General features: G+C 38.3%; 1 protein-coding gene across 2 annotated transcripts in view; it reads left to right on the top strand.

The window, feature by feature from the left end:
- Positions 1-1,001: 1,001 nt before the first annotated feature.
- Positions 1,002-26,121, top strand: part of LOC101918407 (uncharacterized) — a 50,761-nt gene continuing 25,641 nt past the window's right edge. The window contains exons 1-6 of one of the 2 annotated variants that reach the window (XM_027791201.2): positions 1,002-1,140; positions 10,126-10,217; positions 11,240-13,720; positions 16,137-16,319; positions 19,703-19,870; positions 21,570-21,671. In XM_027791201.2, coding sequence (XP_027647002.1) covers positions 10,160-10,217; positions 11,240-13,720; positions 16,137-16,319; positions 19,703-19,870; positions 21,570-21,671 — 2,992 coding nt within the window. In that variant the 5' untranslated portion in view covers positions 1,002-1,140; positions 10,126-10,159. The remainder of the gene's footprint in view (positions 1,141-10,125; positions 10,218-11,239; positions 13,721-16,136; positions 16,320-19,702; positions 19,871-21,569; positions 21,672-26,121) is intronic. The other variant, XM_027791202.2, reaches the window with a different exon arrangement.

Consider the following 26,121-nt stretch of genomic DNA (forward strand, 5'->3'; position numbering starts at 1 on the left):
ATTTCTTGCCACTAAGTTAATGCAGTACATTAAGAAAATAGTTTTGCTTAAACCACTAAAGATAGAAAGGTTTTGTTCACTGTTTGTAATAATGATCTCACTGTCATCTTTGTTTCTTCTGCAATGGCACCAGAGCAAAAAGAGTTACTCATTACAGAGTACTCATTACAAGGCAGAAAATTCTGGAGATGCCTTTTCTCCCAGTTTGCATGTACACTACAGAGAATTAACTTGTATTCAATATATAATTTGTAAATATTCTGTATTTTATGTGTTTTTGAAATTATAATAATTTACAAATAATAGAAATATAATGTAATAATGGGGAAAAATAGATTATGGGTTTATGTTTAAGTAAAACAAAATTGATACTACTAACCAAGCTATAGGCTCATGTGATGTAATGGCATCTTATGTAAGCTCATGTAACTACAATACCAATTCTGAAATTTTTACAAACTTTGCATTGGTCCCTATGAGAATACTTCTTTTATACTATGTGTAAACATGTGAAAAATAAAGTAATTCCAATGTTGATAATTATAGCATGAACATTATATTTTGTGGTTTGTATAGGAATATTGTCACATTATTATCTTGGATTCTACAACATGTGAAGGAAGAAGGAGTGGATGTCAGTGGGCTCATTAAAGGTAGACCAGTCATGATGCTTCACGGAATTAAATATACTAATCAGATTCTGAGCTTAGGAGACAGAAATAGAAAAGGAAGTGGAGCAAGACAGAGAACAACATTGCTCCCTCTTTTATCTTTAATTTGAATTAAGTAATCTGATTGATTTAAGGCTTTTCACACAAAGCTGACATTTTGTAAAGCACCAGTAAATTGAGTTGTTATTTTTTTTACATGCTTTAGTTGTTAATAGTTCAATAACTAGTAGTCCTTTATTGCTTCAGTGGTTGGAAGGATATTTGTATACGGCATATCATTGCTGACTGGGGTTGACAGTAGAGAAGTGGGTAAGTCCAACGGAAAAAAAAATTTGAACTTGTTATCCTATTAAGCCTTAGCAAGGCAAGGCAGCCAGCCCCTCCTTCATGAGCTTAGGAAAGCAAACTATTCACAGAGAGTCAATAATAGCAAGCGTCTGAGGAAAATGAATATTGGTGCATAGTAACAGTAAGTGTAAACTTCTTTTAATTTTAAGTGACACCCTGTCAGGCAGTAGATAGTAATTGTTGTAGCTCATCATAGATTTTATAAAATGGGATTTCAGCAGGTGTTTTACATAGTACATAACATAATACAACTAAAGAATTTCAGTTGTAGCTCAGTATATGGTTTAGTTTTGTGAATAAATACAAATGATAGTTTCCTAAATAGAAGGGATTTTTCAGGTAGGTTTTTGATTGTAAATAGGAATATTTTCCTAAATGATAGGGATTTCTAAAATAGCTTTTTGATTCCCAAGATTGTATGTGTCATCTTACTTTTAGCATATAGAGACTAAAAGTATAGCAGCATACAATTTTAGAAGTGAAGGCACACCTGAATGAACTTTAGTTTAATTGTATTGTCTTTCTGCAACTAGTATTTAAGATGTGGAGTGTGAGGAAGACTACAGGATTATTGATCAAGAAGCAATATTACATACTGTTGAGCAGAGAAGCTTACGAACTTACAAACAAGTTTGCAGAGCTTAAATAAGCCTGGATAGGAGTTTTTTCCTCCTACCATTTCATCATCCTGCAAACTAAACTCTCTTTGGTAAAGTACTTTCTTATTTCTGTTGAAGGAGAGAAACATTCTGACACTGGCACTCTCCCAGTTCAGTGAAGAAATGCAGAGCTTTTCTCAACACACCTGCTAAAACTAAACAAGAGCCTATGAAATTTTAAACATCCCATTTTTATCATTTTAAACCCAAATTACTCCTACTTTTTGCAGTCTTCTGGAGAAAGTGACCCTGGAAACTGCATAATCAGAAAAGATATCCAAGTTTCCCAACAAGCTAGGATAGGGGTGGTTTTTTGCCCTTACTGCATTCTGTGAGATAGGAAAGATTTTTCTCACTGAACTGTAATTTCTATTTTGTAGTCACAGACATTCTCTAAAAAGCTACCTCATTTTCTTTGAAAATTTTTATAGTGTACAACTGTTGTGCAGGTTTCTATTGATGAGCTGAGTTTCAAGTATAATCAAAGATTCTGGATTTACATTGTTTCTGTTATGATGGATGGACAATTCTGAAGCTCAAAGAAGTTGAATAATTTGACTTGATGAAGAATTGTAGTACTTCATTGACAGTAATATTTTCAACTATAGAAATTATTTTTCATTACTGGAAATGATTGTGTGTTATAGTGAGATTTCTACTAAGTAAATGACCAATTGCCACATCACACCTGAAAGGTATTTCACTTGCCTGCTGTTGTGTTTGATACTGACAAAGCATGAATTACATGCCAACACAGAAAAAAAAGCAACTAAAATCCAAGATAGCACACTAAATACTGGAATGACAAATTTACAAGAAAAGGGCTAATCCATCTAACACTCATATTAGCAGTTTTTCCTTTGGTCTCTAAAACAGGAATAGCAGAAGTTCAACGATGGAAACAGAAATGGCTGTTCCTAGGATTTTTTTTAATACGTATTTTCAGAAATTTTTCTGGAAGACAAAGTGACTTTTATCCAGTATAATAGATGTAGTCCATAATAAAATATGTTCTCTATGTCAGATTTTTAAAATGCTTTTACATAGATGACAACAAATACATGAACATCTATTGCATTAAACTGATAACACTGGAAAAATCTGATCAGTAAGTTGAAATACTCATTATATAGTAATTGTGTTAAAATCGTCATGTGATCTGTGTATGGTCCATTTACAGCACAGTGGCTACCTACTCATTCTCCATTTTGTTGCAGTGGAATACTGTATATCTTTAAATGAAGGTAGAGATAAATAGTGCTGATGCGGAAATGAAATATCTCCAAATTATAAAATAAATGCTTTACCTTTATTAATGCATAATTTCTTCTTGTTGTAGCAAGAGCTCAACATAATTAAACAGCATGTTTAACTTAGTAAGTAGGCAGAAGCTTTATTAAAAAAGTAAGTGTTAAATGTGGCCTTGCAGAGTTTAAGAACTGAATGCTGGACCTAGAACTTGACTTCTCCCTAAAAAGGCAGAAATGCTTGTGCATGTACGACCCATGATAGCTGAACTATTTTTTACTAAGGATTTGCTGGCACTTGCATTCTCAGTTCTCAGTTAAAATAATCTTGAAAACATTTGACTGACTCCTACTTTATTAGCCTTCTTTTAAAAGTAAAGTGAAGAGCACCTTGCCTGCAGGGAGGTATGTTTAACTTAATGGTGACAACAGTGTGCCCACTATTCCTTTAAAAAAGATAGGTCAAAACCCATTTAACACTTTGTCTGGTATCACTTCTTGCTTATAGAAGAGTCCAAAATAATGCAAAATCTTATTACATGGGGTTTGGATTTCCTGAATGTGCTCATTTTAGACACAAGTGACATTCTAGTTGCTTAGACAGTAATCTTCCTTGACTATCAGAACTGCAGATATATTATTGACTAGTGTTGCTGTCTTTTCATGATCTGAAAAAGCAAGGCTCTGATTTGGTGTGCTCATTAAAAGTCCCACAGCACATTTCGTGAAATAAAATGGTTGATCACTGGATCCTAGTACAATACCTGCTGCAGATTAATTTCACTTACCCATGCTTTTCTAAGTTTTTAATTTGGATGTGATATTCTTGTAGCTAATTGGATACTGCTAGATAGGTACTGAGTCTCACTTGAATGGAATGCTTTAATTGATTTTGTAAAATGCTTTAGGGTCCTGTTACAGCCCCTGTAAATGGCTGCCTGCTTCCCTTGTTCTAGACATTTTGCAAACATTGGTCCTTGTGTTTTTTTAAAGACCATTCTTTTCTGGAAAATATATAGATGAAACTACAAACAAATGGAAGTAAGATTCACACCAGCTGAGGCAAAGAGTAACAAACACTACTAAGACCGGCATTTTTTATAACATTGCTTTTCTGGCATGTGTTTGGTGTAGAATACATTCTCTGGCAACAGTACAGTGAAAATGGGTGTTCAGAAATTATTCAAATAAGGTAATAGTAGGGGCTTGATAAAGAGATTTGGAGCATCTTTGTAGAAAAAAAGGCATAGCCAGAAGGTATGTGAATAAGAAGTGAGGTAAATAAGAGGTAAATCAATGATGACCCCTTTTCGCTTGCTCTCTGTGGAACTACTAGGCTCTCATTCACAACTCATTCTAATGACATTATCTCTGTTAAGAGTAAATTATCTGTGGGGCATCTGCCTCAATGCGTAAAAGCTAACATAGGTAATATGCCACAAAACACAATCAGTAAGGAGAGTAAAAAAAATTCACAAGGAAAAATCAAGCTTTAAGAATAGTCTTAGAGGAGGAGAGGAACTAAGCAGTGAGAGACTCGGCCAAATGTAGTTGGTAACAAGGAACAAAGTCAGAGCAAAGATTAGTATGGAAGGGATGAATACAGAGAAACAGAAGAAGAAACACAATGAAACTCAATGAGAACAAAATCCAGTGTAGTTAAGGTTACGTAAGGCAATGAGGACAAAAAGTAGGATTTTGTATCCAGAGGAAGGTAATCAGAAGGCTTTGATGCATTTGAAATTCAGAAAGAAAGAGCAGTAGAAGGGTCTTGTTTCAGAAAGGATTGTTTTGGTATTCTGTGACATCATTCTTCTACAGTCTGTGAACAGTATAGGATTTAGTGGGGAAGCATACAGTGAGCTGCCGCCAAATATATTTATAGCCATGCCTTCTACAACATAAGATACTGAAATTATAAGAAAGAGACTGACTGAAAGGGCAATTAATATTATCCTGAAAAAGCATTAAATATTTTGCAAATGTATTGTGTCACCACAGCATTCTGATTCAACATTGTTAAATATTTTCTCCATATTTTCCTTTCCTTTTTTTAGTTTGTCTTTTCTGCCAGTGTCTCATCATTACTGTGTAAGTTCACTGAACATGCTTGTTTAGAAAACTGAACTCATGTTTTCACATAAAATATCCATTATATAAATATATAAAAGTGAAGTAAAGTAACTCCTGTATTTTCAATTTTACGTCCAACAAGCATTTTTAAGACAACTTTTCCTGCCTAACAAGATGATCCCAGAGGCATATGTTACAAAAATATTTGATTGCCTTTATTATCACAAAGCTTGTCATCACTTGCATTATAAAGAAATTCTATTACAGATGTTATTCACAGTGAAAATTAACAAATTCTAGACAGAGCTTTAACTACATTTATGATGGAGAGTGGTTTTTCACTCAAAATTAAGAAGTTACTATTCTGAGCTACCCAAGCACTGCTGCTTGTAGTAAGAATAACCTGTCATGTAGAGCATTGTCAGCGAATGCTGGCTTCCGTCCAGTGAACTGCTGAGTGTCTCTGTTCTTATCTAAACTAATTGGACTAGTGTTCATCCAGTGTCCAGCAGTGGACAGAACAGTCCCTAATGCAGGGTTTTACCCTGCAGTCCTGATGCATACATCTAATCCTTGCTCAAGTCAATGTGTCTACTCGTGACTAGGATTGAAGGTGATGAAATTCCTAATCCTGTGAGAGTATCTCAGTGGTAGGACCAACAAAGCAAGAATACACTGAGAAAATGCAAGAAAAAAAGGCGTAGAAAAGATGAGTGAAAAGGAAAGAAATGGTGCCTCTTTTGATGTGATAAAGCTTACAGGAGAAAGCATAAATTAACATACGGAAATGAAGTAAAGACAACAAAAATACTGTAAGAGTGATAGTAAGTGGAGTTGCATCCGCTGGTAGTCGGTTACAAGTGGAGTTCCCCAGGGCTCAGTACTGGGGCCAGTTCTGTTTAATATGTCTTTATTGATGATCTGGATGAGGGGATCAAGTGCACCCTCAGTGAGTTTGCTGACCACACCAAGCTGGGAGGTGAGTTGATCTGCCTGAGGGCAGGAGGCTCTGCAGAGGGATCTGGGCAGGCTGGAGCGATGGGCCCAGGCCAGTTGTATGAGGTTCAGCAGGGCTCAGTGCCGGGTCCTGCCCTTGGGTCACACCAGCCCCACGCAGCGCTACAGGCTGGGGCAGAGCGGCTGGAAAGGGCCTGGTGGGAAAGGGCCTGGGGGTGCTGGGTGACGGCCGGCTGGGCAGGAGCCAGCAGTGTGCCCAGGGGGCCCAGGCGGCCAGCAGCACCCTGGCCTGTATCAGACACAGTGTGGCCAGCAGGACCAGGGCAGTGATCGCCCCCCTGTACTGGGCACTGGTGAGGCTGCACCTCAAACCCCGTGTTCAGTTTCGGGCCCTTCGCTACAAGGTGAAGGATCTGGAGCACAACCCTTCTGAGGAGCAGCTGAGGAAACTGGAGTTCTTCAGTCTGGAGAAGAGGAGGCTCAGGGGGGCCCTTACTGCTCTCCACAACTCCCTGGCAGGAGGCTGTAGGCAGATGGGGTTGGTCTCTTCTCCCAGGTAACTAGCAACAGGATGAGAGGAAACAGCCTCAAGTTGCACCAGGGGAGGTTTAGATTGGATATTAGGAAAAACTTCTTCACTGAAAGGGTGGTGAAGCACTGGAACAGGCTGCCCAGGGAGATGGTGGAATCACCATCCCTGGAGGCCTTTAAAAAAGGTGTAAATGCGATGCTTAGGGATGTGGTTTAGTGATGGACTTGGCAGCTGGGATGTAAGAGTTGGTCTTGATCTCAAAGGTCTTTTTCAACCTAAATGATTCTATGATTTGCATCATAAAGGTTCTTTCCAATGTTTACTTGATAATTACTTGAAGACACCAATAATTTAACACACTGGATATATGATTATTTTAAAAAATTTTGAACATAAACAGCTTAATCATTCTGTTCACTTAGGTCTTACATCTCAATTTTGACCAGCAAAATCTGTAATCTTACTGGTATGAGCAAATTTAACCTCTGGCTATCTCTACTGATGATTTCACACTGGTGCTCAAATTACTCAGTTTTAGAAGATGCTATAATCATCTTCCATAATCCTGGCATGCAGAGAACCAACACTATCTACCTTCAGTACTTTCAGACTGTACTATGCCACTAAATGTTATTTGAATAGTAGTAGAACTAGTGACCTCCTCAGACCTAGAATTTATTCTGCAAAGTTTTATGATGTTTTGCCATGACAAAACCTGGCAAAATGTACAACTATGAGGAGAAACTTAAATGAATATGATTTTCATTTGTATTAAAACACAATACTTTCTATCTCCTTTATTATTCCAGCATCCTTCTTAGAGTGTTTTCTCTTTTCTTTTTGGTATTGTTCAATGTTCTTTCACTTTTCTACTCCTCCATCCATCTTGAACCACGCTAACCTTATCTCCAAAGTCAACATAATTCAAATCCACTGCTAAGCAATTATAGTTGTGGCTATTATTCTTCCCTAAAAGAAGGCCTTAAACACTTCATGTACTAAATCTATTCCTGGCCTGTAAGGTGGGTTCAGCATTCAGTAAAATACAGATTTTCATTAAAGAGTAAACTGTAATGCATACAGATGTACAATTAATAGCCAAAGGTAAAGAGAGGGTAGAGTAAAACAGGCAGCTATTCTTGGTCTGCATATAATTTTAACAGCATTTTAGCAAGGAAGCTTAGCAATCACATTTCCTATATTAAGATTAACCATTTCATTACTGACCATAGGCCAGGGAAAAAGTCATGAAAGTTAAATTCTTGGGGAGCATCAAAAGATCCAGAAGGGGAAGGGGAAGGGGAAGAAATTGAGTGTGTAGCATCTTTGTTAGGTTGAACTGAGGTAGTTCCTAGAAGTAAAAATGTTTTTGCAATTAGAACTTAATGAAATATAACTGAAATTTCAAGTATCACAGTCAGATTATGGAGCTCTGTTAGACTGTTGTTCTTACTGTCATAAATATATGCACCATTCTGCAGATCTTACATAAGAAACCTCTAAACACAAGTTTGATACTCTTAGCATACTTGCATATGTAACTCTTCAAAAGGATACTGAAACTGCCCCATATCCAAAACTGCAGATAAATATCAGTCCCAGCTCTTGCCCTCCATGTCCTTTAAAGCCTTGTATTTGGCTTTAAAATCATTCTTCCCACTGAAAACAGCTCAGCTGGCAGGTTTGCCTGGCTGTCAAGCTGGAAGTCTAAAAACACCTGGAGAAAAGAGAGAGATACAGTTTCATCCTGGGAATTGCCAGTGTTAACATTCCAAAGTGTTTGTTGTGAAATAAATACAAAACTTTCTCACACCAGAGTGTCTTCCAAAAAAACAGGGAAGAATGCTTGCATTTTTTCAACCAGCTAATGTATATGTTAGTGCTCTGGCACATCCAGTTGTTTAGCCTCACACAAAATTAAAGTTTTCAGAGGTAGAAGTCAATAACTGTGTCTTGAAATAATTTCTTCCCAGCTGTTTGGGTAGCTATGTGTCACTTCATGCAGTGACATGTAACATGAGTCTTGTAACATCAATGCAATGATTTAAATGGCTTTATCCTAATCCTCATTTTTATAACAAAATCCATACTTCCCTTTTATACCAGGTAAGTTCACAGCCTGGAAAATACATTCATGCTCTTTCCACAATGACATATTTGATGTACTGATGAATGATCCTTTAAAGATTATTATGACTAGTAGCACTTGCAGTCAGTTGATTTTTCCCAACATAACTCTACTGGTTTTCAAGACTCTCTTAATGATGTACTAGCAGTTTGAATACTTCTCATTTCAAACAATGTGAATTGTCTATTCTGATGTCATTCAGAATACAATAGAAAATCTTTGGATTAAATAAACAGAAGCAAATCTTAACACATTGAGTTATTTTGGGAAGTTGAGTATTTTCATTATATTTTAATACTGTAAAAACAAACAAACAAACAAAAAAACAACCTGGTTGTGAGTTTTGGTCAATCTTCCAAGGAAACATCAATCTCAGAAAATGCTGCCGATTCTAATTGGCTAGATATCTTCTACAGAGTAACCCTGCTCTGTAGGATACAGACCTTTTCCATCACTACCATGGCTTCAGCCAGTATTCAGCCCCATTGCACAATAGGAATGATAGATGACTCTGGATTTCAGCTATTCTGCTCACTTCAGTATAAATTTAAGGTCTCACTTCAGTGATCACCTGTAAGAAAATGACTAAGTAAACATGGATGCAAAGCTCATATCCTCATTGGGGATTTAGGGATTCTTCATGTGTCTTGAATTATTAAAGCTGACAAATAGTATAATCTGTAATGTCTCCCTTGGGCTGAGCTTCCTTTGATACCACGTTTCTTAAGGTCTGTTATATTCAGACAATGAAATTTTCCACAGGCCTGTGGAGAAACACAGACTTTTTAATTTCTGTTTTCTTGATTTTGGGAAACTAATAATGTTTTTAAATTAATTATTAGATGTTTTCCATTGCCATTTGATTTTAATTGGAATAGATCTTCAATACTAAGTCAGCATTAACAGTTAATCTTACATTTAACAAGTTCCCCTGTGACATGAAAAAAGGCAATTTTCTTCTTCCCACAAAGAAATGCAAGGGACAACCCAGACTGTGAGATGCATGTTGTTTTGCTCTGCATGCTGCTCAGCTATGCACTTAGTCCTAGCTGAGGCCTTTTATTCTCTTATATTAAGTCTGAATTTTTCTCAGAGAAAGAACAATTATTATTAAGTATTTCATTATGTATATAGATAAGACTGAATTTAAAATGAACGCTTAAAACAAAATAATGATCTCTAAAAATCAGAATCAGATAAAATTTTAGGCTGGGAAAGTTTAGCTACTGCCCAAATCTCCCAAAGACTTTGAAGAGTTTTGGTTTGGGCCCCATAGCTGAGATCATCAGACCTTGATTTTAAGCTATTATTTGGAAACTTTTCAAATGTGGTCCCAAATAACCAAAAGATGAAAACAGATTCATTAGTACCTCCCCTAGCACTTTTCTATTTTTCATTGTAACCAGTCAGTTCTTACACAGGAGAAAAGCCAACTTAGAAAGCCTGAGATAGAGAGCAAAATTATTCCAGAGAAACTTTCTCATTATCCAATGTTTTCCCTCCCACACAGAAGAGAGGAACCCAGATGCCCTCAGTTCTTAGAAATGAGTAGAAAAAGAAGAAAAAGCTGCAAGGGCAGAAAGAGCTCTGATTCCAGAGAATGTAAGTTTACAGAAATGTTTAATTTGACGTAAAAACATCAAAAACATAGGAGGTTACTCTGCATTTACTCATCAAGACAGAAATCCATCTTTGTGCCCAAAGCTGTTTGTCAAATTGGAAATGTCTACACTCAAGTGTGGTACATACAGGTGATGTCTTGATGAGGCTAGCTGTTTTATTTTAGTTGAGCTTCTATCTTAGCTATCTCTGGCAAAGTCTTTCCAAAGTTGTTGGTGTTTAATTGCCTCACATTTTCAGCATTCTTGCTGTACATTTGTCAATGTTGTCCAAGTTTAATGGCTTGTTCTAGTTCTGCTTAGGTAGATGTCACTGTAAACTGTTACTCTTTAATGCACATGACCTCTTCTAAAAAAAGCCCAAACAAGGGAGAATTTTATGTAATTGTAAGATTGCCATGAAAACTTGCCTAGTCCAGCCCCTGCCAGGAAACAGTATTTTCTTCTGCTTTGAACAGCAAGCTATGGCTCACACCTCCTGGCAATCTGCCAATGATCTACTGTGTGATTGTGACATTCATTAATCCCTTTGTTTGCTCACCTGTAAAAGGATTATAAAAGTCAAGTTCCATGTAATTTACTCAAAACTGTAAATATGCAATGGGATATTGATTGTCCCAGTGTGTTCACAGGAACAAAGTAAATACTGAGAGGGGTAATGGAAGTAAAAAGGGTGGATCCTTCTATATACAAATAGAATATCTTATCCTCTAACAACTGTAAAATTTTTGAGAAAGAAAAAGTGTTAATATATAATTTTTTTCCAGTCAGAGTGAGTTAACATGGCCTACCCTGTTTACCTGACCTCACAGTACTTACCGGATAATTAAGACTAAAGAATTTAATATTGAAATGAAAAAATAATGTTGTGGAATATACCCTGCACCTTAAAGATATAATAGACACTTTCTATGGAAAGTGTCTCAAAGTTAATCATACATTTGTGATACTGCTTACCAAATCATGGGGAAAATGTGTTTTCTTTTTTTTTTTACCTTAAATCAGATGAACACTTGTCACCCATTTGTAAGTGCCAGCAAAATGTAGGAAGCCTTGACAATAAAGCAGATGAGGCTCTGGCTCACTTCACTGAGCCATTGGATGTAAAGGGTGCTAAAGAAGATAGAAAAGATCATGAAAACAAGAATCGGAGTAGCTCAGATGCATCTGAAGACAGAGACCTTGATAATGGATCAGACAGTGAAAAAGAAGAAAAGAAGGAAAAGAACTACCCTACTCAGATGTTCTCTCCTCAGCAAGATGAACTCCTAGCTACAGTAACTTTTGGTGAATCAGAGGGCTCATCTACAGGAAAAATTACACTGTGGGGCAAGCCAGACTCTGCAGAGTCCATCAGCTTGGCTACTGGAAAAATTATAGCAGAAGTTAAATATGGTTCTTTTAATGTGAAAGTAGAAATCAAGAATGTTTCTTTGTTTGATTCTGGAAAAAAGCTTGTAACTGAAAAAAGGAAAAGTTCAAAGAACAATAAACATTGTGATGAAAGACAATATCAGAAAAGCCAGTGTTCAAAATGTTCAAAGTACCAGTGTTCTTCGACTGGCTGTTCAGCAGAACACAATGGGAAATATAAAGGGCATAAACATAAAACTCAAAGTGCCATCAACGAAAATGCCTCGTTGAAAATGAACATTGAAGCAAAGGAAATTAGAGTGGAATGTATCAGCAGAAAGAAAAATCTAAAGCTTAACATCAAACCTGGTGATCAGGCACAGTGCAAAACTGGCAACACAGAACATGAAGATATGTATTGGAGTGAAATAGATTATTCTGTAGCAGAAGCACCTTGCAATACAGATTGTGAGTCATCTTTTAGCTTTCATGAAAAAGCAGACTGTGCATTTGCAGATGGATGTATGCTTCTCCCTCCACCTAAAGAATTTGCTGACTGTGACAAAATGCATTTGGATACAATTGCAGAGGGGGGATCTTTGTACCCTGTTAATGACAGTAAGGAATCTGACAGCGTCTCTACAGCCTTGAGTATTTGGGGAGAAGAAGATTATTTCTGGAAACATAACAAAAAGGACTATGAAGACCACATCAATGAAAAGGATGATTTTTCAAAAGATAGAATACTTTTCTCAAAAATAAATAATACAAATTGTCCTGTAGCTAGTAATACCCTGAATAACCCAAACATTGGGAAGGAGCATATCAATAAGAGCAACATATTAGGTCAAGAGAGAAACAACTGTGACAAATGCAAAGGCACAGGGCAAAAACCAGCAAGAAGAAAGTCTTTCCCAGACACTACCCTTGATGTACCATCACCAGTTCACCCCAGAAGGGATTCTGGCTTTTATTCATTGCCATCCTTAAAAGTATTGCCTAAGGAGACCAAAGCGGGAGATGTCTATAACAGGAACTCATATGTTCATACCAGCTGTACAGAACTTTCTAAGTGTCCTGACTTGACCTCCTCACTGAGAAGTCTGAGGGTCCTTAAGTCTTCATATCAGTATGCTTTCATGTCATTTGATCATAATACTACCATTTATCCATCTGAGCCTGAAGAAAGTCTAGATGACACTTGTTTACTGAATGACTATGCAGACTATGTGGGGCAAGGTGAAGGAACAGAAGAAACATTAATGGAGAGTCTTCATTCCAGTGGTACTATAAATGAGAAAAAAGAAAACAGGCATGAGGAGCCTCTGAGAAACGTAGCTATATGGGAGGAAGACTCTGAGTCTACCGAAGATGCTTTAGATGAAGGAACAACAGAGTACAACCACCTAGAAAAACACGTTGAAATGCAGAACAAAGCTCAGTTGCTACAGATATCTCCACATTCTAGAAGCCATTCAGATGTACTTACTAATGACAAGGAAAGTACTAATTATGCATCTACAGAAAGTGCCCCAAACCAGTTTTCAGCTTTACAGCAAAAGGTTTACCCACGCCCTGCAGAGCCTGAGGTAACAAAGAAAAGGAGAGGGTCAGTGATGACTGTGATAACTGGAGAACTAGAACGAAGACTCATACAAGGTGACACTAAATTAATAGCTGATTCTTTTGGCTCTGTAGTGAAAAAAGAGTCTAAGCTTCCCTGTAGTATACAAGAAAAATCCTTGCTGTCATCCTCGCTATTTGATCCCAAGGAGCACGACACAAATAATGAATCAGAAAGCTTTCCTGAGACACAAGATAAATCTGGCCATATCCATGTTGAATCAAATGGTCATAATGATTCAGCACAGGCTGCCATATCATCTACCTTTTTAGCCTACACTGAAAGGAAAGAGAATCTGGCAGAACATTCAGATGTCAATGAAAGACCAAAGAACTTTTGCAGTAAAGAGCCAACAGATGATAGCTTAAGGGGAGAGCCTGGAACACATCAACTACCTCTGTTAGCCAAATCCAACTCTTATGAAGTTGAGAAAAAGATTGAAATGAAAGAAGATTTTCATCAGAATCCAGATATACCCCCATCATCAGTAAAACAGATTAGTCAGAAAGGTAGGTGTTTTATATAAGACTTTTGAAGTTAATATCAGTTACACACCTTTTGCACAGGTGGTTTAGTGCTTTAGTGACATCTTTTATGGGAAAAGTATATTAAAACTTTTACAAAGAGATTATATTGGTATGCTTGGTCATTTGGTTATAATATGCAGTTATTGTGCTGAGGATCCCTGGAGCCATCTTGTAGAGCCAAGTAATTTAAATACAAAAAATAAAGAAAATTTTAATGCAGCTTTGCTCAAGAAGTGGGTTTCTAACATTAAACAGTCAGCCCATCCTATGCACTTCATGAAAGAAACAAACACCAAAACAGGAAGGGGAATTTGCAGTTGCCATGTGGCATGAACTCAGAGCTCTAGTCAGTGTTTTAAACCACATAAATCTGTTTCTGGAATCCATGTGATCTAAGCAAATAATACTAAGTACATCTTGGTCCTAATTCTGGCTGAGCTTTTACATGTCGTGGAATGACCATAGTGGATCATTTAACCTTCTCTTCCCCTCTCTTCATGTAGTTAAGAAAACTACAGACAAACAAGATTTTTGATAGCTAGTCTTTTAGAAAATTTCCTGTCTTCCCTTCTGTAATCTACCTACCCATATCTATAACCAGTCATTTAAAAGAAGTGTTTTGAATCATAAAAATGTAAAAACATGCTGGGACACTGCACACTACAATGTAAGTTTTTTACATCGTGAATATGTACATATGTGTGTGTGTGCGTTTGAAATATCACTCCAAACACTTTAATTTTAATTATTTTTTTTTAATGTTAAATTATATGCAAATACAACTCAGAGCATCCTTTCCAGAAGAAAATAGTTCCAGCAGGTTTGGAGGTTAGGAGGTTTATACTATTGAAAAATACATACTTCCTTACCATGGGAAAATGTACTTAAGAATCATTATAAAAAACATCAGGAAGTTTTTAATAATCTTTCTAGTTCACAACATCTGCAGAAAATACTGGTATCTCTCCAAGGTCATCTTGTTTGGCACTGGAAATTTCAAAAATGCCTGAAATCTATATATACTATATTGCTAGATATTGCTATATAGATCAATATCTAAGATACTAAAATACATAGAGAATTAATTAAATGGAAATCTCTTTAGAACAAGATATAGAAAGAAGACACTCAAGGAAGCCTGCATGCTCAAAAGTCTTGGCTTACACTTCAGACCTCAGGGGTTAGACACACAGCACACAAGTGAGGTGTAGCTATTTCTTGGATTTGTATTTTATTCTCTCCTCTTTCCTTTTACCCCTTGCTAAGAATTACCTATGTGTGTTCTTTCTCTTACCTATCACTTCACCTGGTTGGTAATTTTGGCCCCCTTTTGGTCTATGTTTGTATTTTGATTTTTCATCTGTGTTATTATTCTTAGCAACACTGTGGAGGTCCTACCTTGTTTTAAAACTCGTTAATATGAAACAAAGTCCACTTGTAATGTGGCAATACTGACCTACTCAGTCAAGATATTGGGCACAAGGGGTGATGTGGGACTTCCTGTGCTCAGTGATGCTGGAAAGGACACGTAGCTTATTTCAACAGAGTGAGAGCATCTAGTACAGATGCATATGTCGTAAACAGGACAGGGGAATCCAGGCAATCTACAAGTCTTCTGGTGTTGTGGCAACTTAATTATTATCAGAGGGGCAAGGACTTATGCAAAGAGCAGTACAAGAGCACTACAAGAAATAAGTTTCCTGAATGTCAACTTTAGCCAACTGCCTTGGAAAAGGAGCTCAGTGACACAGGTCTGTGATGAAGATCTAACTGAAGACAGAAAGAGGTTATTGAGCCAAGAGAGTACTGACACAGTCCTCTAGGGAGCCTGCTGAGGCTAGGCTCACTTTCTCCCTATCTGCCCTTGCCAGTGGGTACAGTTGCATTTTCAGAACAGAATCTAACACAAAGTCTGTTTTCCAATTGTTGTTTTATCTGAAATAGTAATACAACAAATAGATTTATATGGCCCTACCTGGAAAGAAACCTAAAGTAGAAAGGTATATCCTCTTTTTATCTGCATGTGTGTTTTGCAAGATTTTTAATATTTAAATAGCACTTTTTATATCTACATGCTGACCACTTCAAAAATGTATGAGCACTTGTAATACAATCCATGAGCAAGTTACATGTTTCTGCATAAAACTGGTGCTATACAAATGGCTACGTAGGTACGACAGATGCCACTACCACAAGGTAATTACATGTACTTTTCTCTGCATGAAGACCTCAACTAGTCTAAAATACATACTTTATTAATATTTTCAGTACTACTTAGTATTTTCTTTTCTGTGTTTGGTTAGGTTATTCTTGTATTTAGAATGTGGAAATTTTAAACAGTGTAGTTGTTAAAGGTGTCTTCCGCATTCCTCACAAACAGTGTCTGGTTGTAATTTAGACTTGAAGTCAGAAATGAATAAAACCAGAAAGCTACCTTTGATGAAAGACACCAGAGCAAGCGATAGTTCCCAGGAAGAAGCAATAGACCAGTGGGCCAGGAGACGCAAACAGTTCAAAGACAGCAAAAAATGCAGTTCAACTGGAGGAAGCTCCATAAACAGCACAATCACTGAGGGATCAAGTGAGTATTTCAGTCTTATGCTTGTATTCTTTCTTCTTCATGTGATTGACATTCTGACAGGGTTTTCAGCTGAGGAAACTGATCTTCAGTTCATAACCTGAGTCTCTGTCTTCATTATCATGAGCAAGCATGTTTTATTCAATTGAACTATTCCTCACTATGGGAGTTAGTATTCTCTGTTCATACAATCAAGTTAACAATCTGACTGAAATAATCGTACCATCCTTGTTCATATGCAACTAACATTAAGATGAGCTCTAAGTGTAGACAGACAGGTAATCACTTATGGCAGCAGCTTTGAGGGTATAACAGAAATCATAATCCTGATGCCTACTTTGCTTATGCCAAAGCCATGTTGAGCTGAGAGTCCTTCTCTCCTCGCTAAGATAACCACCTACTCCACCTTTTATCTTCAGGCTTGTTGCCTAGATTGTCCTTCACTGTCCCTCCAGTTACTGAAGCAGTTAGTCCTGTAACTGTCTCATTAAGCAATCTGTCACCTTGCCATATGCTTGAGCCTATACCAAACTCATCAGCTTAAATCACATGGGAAGGCATTTTAAAGTTGAACTGCTTAATAAATTTACATTTCATGCAGATGGAGTCCCCAAGAAAGGATTGCACAGTCTAGGAGAGAACATTTGTCGTACTTCTTACTTCACACTGCCTTTGCCTCCTGTTTTGCTATTTTAGTAATGTAAGAAGGACTTTGTGCAGATGAAGAAATGTGCACTTCCCTGTGGAAATATGTTGTGCTATAATGGTTACTTTTGGTATGGGAAATTTCATTTGTAGATGTATAACCTCCTTTTTGGAAAATGTTAAATGCAAGCCTTCAGAAGACTGGCAGCTGTAAGACTTCAGTGAGGGTCCAATACAAGATAAACAGTAAACATGTTCTATCCCTGTACTACAGAATTAAGCCCTACACCATCAGCAGGGTCTTGATTCACTGCCTAAACATAGGTGTCAGTCACCAGTGGGAACACCAATTGCGTTCTGGGGTATGTGACCTAAAGGGGACCCATGCCTTTCTGAAGCAGTAACTGGATGGCAGGTGAGAAACCCTAAGGCATGTAACATGGTACTAGACACCTGTGTTCACATAGCTGAGTCAATCCCAAAGTTTCTAATGCTTGTTAAAAACAGCACGGATGACTGTCATTTCACATGAAAATGAAAAAGCTATTTATTTGTAGCACTATCCTAAGTCCACAGCAAGGACCTTAGAAAGCCACTGTGTCAAACCACCAGAGCTCAAAAACCAAACCTGTCAGGAGATACATACACCAAGATAAATTGTTCATTGATTTCAACAGTGATGTCTTTTGAATATAAAGCTCGACAATAATTTTTACTTTATCAGGCACATGCTGGTTTCGTAGAGAACATATACAATAGATAAATAAATAAATTTTTAAAGCCACCAAACCAAACAAATTAATCAAAAAAGACCAAGCTGCAAGATGTAGAATTGCTTTCTTTGTGACAAAGCTTTTGGTAGCACATAGCATGAACATGAAGTTGCCTCCAGAAAAGGTGAGAAAGCAGGAAATTCTGTCACAAATCCTAGTATTTTGAATAGTATGCTACAGGCCTGAGACTTCAGTCCCTTTTCTTTTGGTAGCTAGGCTGTTCCCTGTTGTTTGCAGACTTGGGGACAGCTCTAATCAATACTTGGAAGCAGCAGCTCCTTACATGCTTACTTCCAGGAGCTGAGAAGCAGCTAATTGCAGCTTGTTCCTGACACTCAAAAACTGCTCAGTTTGACATTTGTGCCGAAAGCTCAAGGAGGGGAAAGGTGAAGACATTCAAGAAATGTCTTGGCGTAACTCCATAATGCTAGCATGGCAGCATTTATTTCTCTGGTTTTGCCTATTTGTCACATTTTAGGCTGTACTACAGTTATAACAATTCAATATTAAACCAGCAAAATACTGTGCTGTAATGAATTGTTTGGTGTTAGTCTAGGTTGTCTAGGTTCATGGTAGCATGCTAAGATGTGCTTTAAACATAGCAGTCCAGTAGAATTTATTTATGTCTTCATTTTTGTTTATTTACTAGTATTTTTTATGCAGTTAATCATGTTACCTCATACTGCCTGCACAGTAAGTGAGAAGCCAGTGGATGTGGAGCTTTTGTCTAAATAGACACCATTAAACAAACTGTAAAAGTGAATAAAGACCACCATTTAGATGAAATCAGGAAGTAACTTCTAGAACAAAGCTAAATAAAGGTTAATTTTTATTGTATCTGTTTTTAAACTGAAAATCATTCTGCATAGTTGCCACATCAAGCACAGAATAAACAAAGCAAACAGATCCTTTCTCCAGCTTCATTAAATCTAGCTGCGTTATACCAGGCATTTTGTACTGAAAGAAACATGATTTTATTTTTCCTTCTCAGACAATGCTTTATACTAAAGCATTTTTTCAGTCTATCTGTCAGCACAGTCTCTGATGGTCTATACTTTTATATATCTTTCACCATCCACAGTTTTAACTTTGAAGTTTTGTCTCCTGGTCTGCTTCAGAAATTGACATACCATTGCATAGCCTTTTTCTCCACAGTAACTGCTGTTTGCAGCCTGCCTGTCACACGATCAGCGGCCTGATGCCCCATCTCCTTGACAACCTGAATGTTACTGCTTTTTCCTTTAGCAGAGAATTAGAGCTCTCCTCCAACTCCATGTTATGTGGCATGGTTTGAGTCAGTGGACTGAGTGCAAAACACCATAATTGTACATTAATATAAAATGTAAATCTCAAAATCTTCATAACACATGTAACATCATACAAATATTCAGGAGCCTAGGACAAGCCAGAAGTTCTATATTTAAAACCAAGCCAAAACAAAACAAACACCCAAAACTATTCTTTCCTCACCTCCTTTTTAATAAAACTAAATATACACATCTGGAAAAGCTAAAATTAAGCGAAGAGCAAATATGGTCATCATTACCTCAGTTGTGCCAGTTACTTTTCAGCTTCCCTTTTGTCTTTCCATACGCACTGAACTCATACTCAATTTCTAGAAAATGTGTTTGGTTTCCTAATCAAATAGGCTGCACAGGAAAGGTTAACAATTGCCTAAAGCCAGACTTCTTTTAAAGAGGTGCAGCTCCTGTTTTGACCATTTGCATTAAGACTTCACTTGGCATGCAAATTCAACATCCAATAGCATCCAATATTGTGTTCTCATATTTGGATGTGTTTGCAAACTGCCCTTTTAACACCAGCAAAATTGCAGAACTAAGAACAGATATTACAAACAGTTAATTAAGAAGCTTGTGGCACTTCTTTCATGCTGACTGGCTGGGGTCTGTTATTCTTCATGCATTTTCCCTACTGACATTACTTTTACCTGTTTTATCATCATGACAGTAAATTCAGAGGACGCTCGGTCAGTAGAGCTGGGACTACATTCTGAAAATGAGGACAGAGGTTTTTATACAGAAATCTTTCATTCTGCTTCCTGGGTTTTCAGAGGAGATGATGTCTCTCCGGATAATAGTCCTAGATGTCTCAGCAAAAGGCCTAGACCAGTGGCAAGTAAGTTAGCTAAAGCAACAGGTAATAAATGTCATTAAAATTTATTTATTTGGGGCACTCTGAAGATTCCAGGGGTCAACATTTTGGAGAAGACATTCACACTGAAGACAGAGGTTATAAAAAAACGTAAAGTAGTTCTTATTTAGCTACTGTCTCGCAAAATGTCATAATTACTTGACAAAACTGATACTGGTAAAAGGTCATAATTAAACCTTTTCTCTTGCTACAGGATAAGGGCAGAAGCAATGTAATTTCATAACTTCTTCAAGCATGAAAAAATCATAGAGAACTATTTACAGACATAAAGTGTTATAATAATCATAAAATCTGATCTCCATCAAACTTTCAAATATAGTAGATTCAGAAAGAACCATTTGCTGTATGAAGCGTTGTTCTGTTTGTAGTTTAAACCTTGTCATGCAAACACATATGATGAATAACTTTTGCAGGGGGATAGGATGTCCTCCTTCACTCTTCAAATGTTAAATTACTGAAAAGTAGCACAGTTCAAAGAACTAAGACAAACTGGAACACCTATGTAGCCTTCTATGTGATAGTTCTTTGCTGGAGCTCATAAATCATTCACAATGTAAAAGAAAACAAATGTCCTCTATACATCTCCAGATATGAAAAATCTCCCTTAAAATATGTGAGAATATTCTGCAGAGCCATTTTGGTTGTCTCTTTTCCCAGGGGACAGTTCAGAAGTTCAGGAAGATAATTAAAGTGGGTATTGAAGTATCTATGCTCTTTTAAAAAGACAGGTAACATCAATTGGCCTGCTAGTGAAGTAACCTTTAAAGTAATTTCTACCTTCCAAATATTACACAATTTGAAGACAAAACAGCTGTCATAAATTATTATTAAATTGGCCTCCATTAAACAAACACAGTAAGGCAGTCAAATTATAAAAATCAGACACTGAGAATTCAAATTTACACTTAAATCCTTCATGAGTATAAGATTTACTAACAAGCCAGATCATTTGACACACATAATACTAGACTCTGAGAGAAGGTTCAAAGCAGTCAGTTAGACCCTGATATTGCTTTTTACTGAGGCTGATTAACTTGTGCTGACTTAAGACACTTCACGTGGGAACAGCCACTAGTGGCAGGAGATGGCAGTGTGGCTGGGGGTTAGACTAGAGAGCTGGGAGGCAGTGGGAGTGGAGAGTGGACAGGGAAGTGTAGATGAAGGGAAAGAAACAACTGTTATCCAAAAGTTAGAGACCTTCTAAAACATAAAAAGAATGAAACTGCAAAAACCAGATTTAAGCTCATTTGATAATTTAGAGTGTATTTTGCATTTGCAGCTTAGAAGTTTGACACAGAGCACAGGAGCACTTTTCTTGAGCACATTTATTGACAGAAAACTGTCAATAGAGTGGAATATCTCAATGATTCTCCACCTCTTCATTACAAAATACAGGCACTTAAACTTCTGATGATAGTACACTTCATAGATGCTCTCTGTCTTTTCCCTAACATGAATCGTACTTGATCAATCGTGGCATGAGCAGGATACACAGTGGCAGTGGAGCAGCACCAAATAGCTAGGATTGGTACTGAAAACATCCCAGTCTTTTGCAGAATCAGTAACTGTCAGTGTCTATAGATAAAGAGTTTTAAAAGCTGCTGCTTTTTAAATTGAACTTAACTTGTAGAGAAAAAGGTATGTCTTTTTTCCCATTCTGCAGTTCGTGAAAGAACAGTGAAGATTGCTAAAGGAACTGGCAATTACCCTTGGGGTTTCAGGATCCAGTTCTCAAAGCCTATCCTTGTGACTGAAGTTGACACAAGTAAGTTATATTTGTACAAGTTAACTTTTCTTATGAAAATGTATAAAAATAAATATATAATATTTACTAATATTAATATACTAATAGTATAATATTAGTAAATATTATCTACATAATATATAACATCTTTCAATAATAATATATAATATAGATGTACATAAATAATTTCCATAATTAGTCTGTGTAAAGTGTTTAATAACATGTGTTTGAATTGCCCATGACAAACTACCTTAGGGCCCCATTATGCCTGTAAGTAAACTGTGGACTTCACTGTTCTGTGTCCTTCGAAGCCAGTTGATACCTCCTGCAAGTGCCTACATCCAGTCTCTCTCCAAATGTGAAGTCTAGAACTTCTGGAGACTGATATCCATAATGACAACAGGCCTTTAAGAATGAAATGGAGGATGCAGTGATCCTCATAACAACATTTCCTAAAGTCTTATTAGCCAGGGACACTTCTGCTTGGATGGGCTTCCATTGAGCCACCTATAAATCTCAACAGTGTGCTGTTAACTTCTGCAGGATATTTCAATGATTGTGAGGAACTCTAGAAGAAACTCATATAACTGAGTGAATGAGCAAAAAAATGGCAGATGAATTTCAACAAAGATGAAGTGTAAGATAATGCCTCTAGAGAGAAATTATACCATGCCTACATGATGGGGAACATGGTATTGGCATTTATGCTCAGAAATGAGATCTTGGGAGTCGCCACTGAAGGGCCTTTGAAATCATCAACTCTGTGTGCAGTAGCAGCTTAGAAATCTGGCTGAAAGCTTGCTCCATCAGTGATAGCAGTAAGAATGAGACACAGGCAGCCAGAGTCATTTTGCTGCTACCTAAAAGCTTAGTTCACCCAAATCTAGAGTACTGGTTGCTGTACTGCTGTCTGTATCTTAGGATGGACACAGCAGAATTAGAGAAGGAGCATAAGATACAGGAGTCTCTGACAGATTTCTACTACCAAAGGCAGATATAATGAAAAATCTCATCCTAGACCAAGTATGCCAGTGCATGTCCTCTAGCAAGGCATCTAAGAATACGTCTGTTACCTTACCAGCCTTACGTATTATCTGGTCCAGCTTCCTGACAATGCTGGGAAAGGCTGTGAATTCAGAGGTCTATGAATCTGTTAGCTGAACCCATCGTTTTAAAATCTGACTTCTGAGCTACTAAATAGGGTCATCATTAAACTCCACTAGAGAAGATCAGAAAAGCCAGAAATCTGAGTAAGGGAGCAACATGCAGAGAAAAAAAAAAATTACATACCTGAAAAGGTCAACACCTTCCTTACACTTGCATTACTGAGACTGGTATTAGAAACCCATGAATTCCCTTAAGATCTGAACATAGATTTATACTTCAGTCATGCTTTTTACATGATACTGCTGTTCAGTTCTAAAAGTAGTTCTAACTTGTGGCCTCAGAGCAAATGTTCTACTTATTAAGCACTAAAAATAAAGCCTTCAGTCTAAAAGAAGAACTCAGGCAAAGGACAGACCTATTCAAAAGAAATAAGAGCAAATGTTGGAAGTGATTCCTTTACTTTCTGTATAGCTATACCTATTGTTCATCAAAGGATCTTGTAATCTTTTACTGTTAAAATTGCTAGCCCTTGTTCTCATGGGGGACTTCAACATACTGGATATCTCCTGGAAATAGAACACAGTGGAGAGGGAACAGTCTAGGAGGTTTCTGGAGTGTGTGGGAGACAGCTTCCCGACACAGCTGGTCAGTGCCCCAACCACAGGAGATGCCCCACTGGGCCTGGTGCTTACAAACAGGGAAGGACTGGTGGGTGACATGGTGGTCAGAGGACGTCTTGGGCAGAGCGATCATGAGATGATAGATTTTTTGATTCCTGGAGAAGTAAGGAGGGGGGTCAGTAGAACCGCTATGTTGACCTTCCAGAGTGCTGACTTTGGCCTATTTAAGAGCCTGGTTGACAGAGTCCCTTGGCAGACAGTCTTGGAGGGCCAAAGGGGTGCAGAAAGGCTGGAAATTCTTCAAGAAGGCAGTCTCAAAGGCACAGGAGCAGGCCGTCCCCATGTGCCAAAAGATGAGCCCATGGAGGAGAAGAGACTGGCCTGGCTGAACAGAGAGCTTTGGCTGGAACTCAGGGGAAAAAGGAGAGTTTCCCACCTTTGGAAGAAGGGGCAGGCAGCCCTGGAGGACCACAAGGATGTTGTCAAAGAGACGAAAGCCCAGCTAGAATTTGGGCTGGCCACTGCCATAAAAGATAATAAAAGTTTTAACAAATACATTAGAAATAAAAGGAGGGCCAAGGATAACCTGCATCCTTTATTGGATGTGGTGGGGAACACTGCCACAAGGGATGAGGAACAGGCTGAGGTACTTAATGCCTTCTTTGCCTCAGTCTTTAATAGTAAGAGCAGTTAATTTCAGGGTACTTAGTGCCCTGAGCTGGAAGACAGGGATGAGGAGGAGAAGAATGAAGTCCCCACAGTCCAGGACGAAACAGTTAGTGACCTGCTGCTCCACCTAGACACACACAAGTCTATGGAGTCGAACAGTACTGAGGGACTGGGGGTACTGAAGGTACTGAAGGACCTGATGGAGGAGCTCTCCAAGCCACTTTCCATCAGTTTTCAACAATGCTGGCTAACTGGAGAGGTCCCAGAAGACTGGAGGCTAGCCAGTGTGATGCCTATCTACAAGAGGGGCAGGAAGGAGGATCTGGGGAACTGCAGGCCTGTCAGCTTGACGTCGATACCAGGAAAGGTTATGGAGCAGATCATCCTGAGCACCTTCATGCTGCACACACAGGACAACCAGGGAATCAGGCCCAGCCAACATGGGTTTATGAAAGGCAGGTTGAGCTTGACAAACCTGATCTTCTATGACAAGATGACCCACATAGAAGATGAGGAAAACGCTATGGATGTTGTATATCTCGACCTTAGCAAACCCTTTGACACCATCTCCCATGGTGGCTTAGATGGGTATACTTTATGCTGGGTAAAATGCTGGCAGGACGGCCAAGTCCAAAGAGTGGTGGTGAATGGAGTCACATCCAGTTGGTGACCAGTCACAAGTGGAGTTCCCCAGGGCTCAGTACTGGGGCCAGTTCTGTTTAATATGTCTTTATTGATGATCTGGATGAGGGGATCAAGTGCACCCTCAGTGAGTTTGCTGACCACACCAAGCTGGGAGGTGAGTTGATCTGCCTGAGGGCAGGCTGGCTCTGCAGAGGGATCTGGACTGGCTGTAGCAATGGGCCAAGGCCAGTTGTAAGAGGTTCAGCAGGGCTCAGTGCCGGGTCCTGCCCTTGGGTCACACCAGCCCCACGCAGCGCTACAGGCTGGGGCAGAGCGGCTGGAAAGGGCCTGGTGGGAAAGGGCCTGGGGGTGCTGGGTGACAGCCGGCTGGGCAGGAGCCAGCAGTGTGCCCAGGGGGCCCAGGCGGCCAGCAGCACCCTGGCCTGTGTCCCCAGCAGTGTGGCCAGCAGGACCAGGGCAGTGATCGTCCCCCTGCCCTGGGCACTGGTGAGGCCGCTCCTCGAACCCTGTGTTCAGTTTCAGGCCCCTCAGATCAAGAGGGTTGTAGAGGTGCTGGAGCATGTCCAGAGATGGACAAAGAAGGTGGTGAAGGGTCTGGAGCACAAGTCTTATGAGGAGCAGCTGAGGGAACTGGGGTTGTTTTGTCTGGAGAGGAGCTAGGCTTGAGGGAGACCTTATTGTTTTCTACAGCAACCTGAGAGGAGGCTGTAAGCAGGTGGGTGTAGGTCTCTTCTCCAAGACAAGTGACAGGACAAGATGAAACATTTTCAAGTTACCTCAAGGCTTAGATTGGAGAAAGGGTGGTGAAGCATTGGAACAGGCTGCCCAAGGAGGTTGTGGAATCACCATCCCTGGAGGTATTTAAGAAATGCATAGATGCAGTGCCTGGGGACATGGTTTAGTGATGGGCTTGACAGTCCTCCGTTAATGTTGGACTTGATGATCTCAAAGGTCTTTTCCAACCTAAATAATTCTATCATTCTATGATTCTATGTAAACTACATGAAAATAAACAATTTTTGACATGGGATCCTAGACATCATTTTATTTTTACATGTCTGAATATAATTAGGAATTTCCATTATCAATTGAAGCTTTGCCAATAATGTATATTTAAAAAACTTTGCCTGCAGAATACTATAAAAAGATATATTTTTTATATATATATGAAAGAAAAAATACTATAAAAATACTTACAAAAGAATTAGTAACATTAAATTGTGGCTAAAGTGGCTGTGTAATGTTCTTCATCCTGAAACAGCTACCTAGTTTTGTTCCAGAACATTTTTTTGTACTCCTTGTGCCTAATAATCTTCACAGTATAACTTCTGTGAAAAATGATTTACTGTGAATCTGAGAAAGTAATTTTGAATGAAAAAAATTGTTCTGCTCATCTTATTAGAATGTAACTTTTGACTACAAGGTTAAAG

This window comes from Falco peregrinus, chromosome Z, assembly GCF_023634155.1.
Source record: "Falco peregrinus isolate bFalPer1 chromosome Z, bFalPer1.pri, whole genome shotgun sequence".
In the NCBI taxonomy this organism is placed as follows: Eukaryota; Metazoa; Chordata; class Aves; order Falconiformes; family Falconidae; genus Falco; species Falco peregrinus.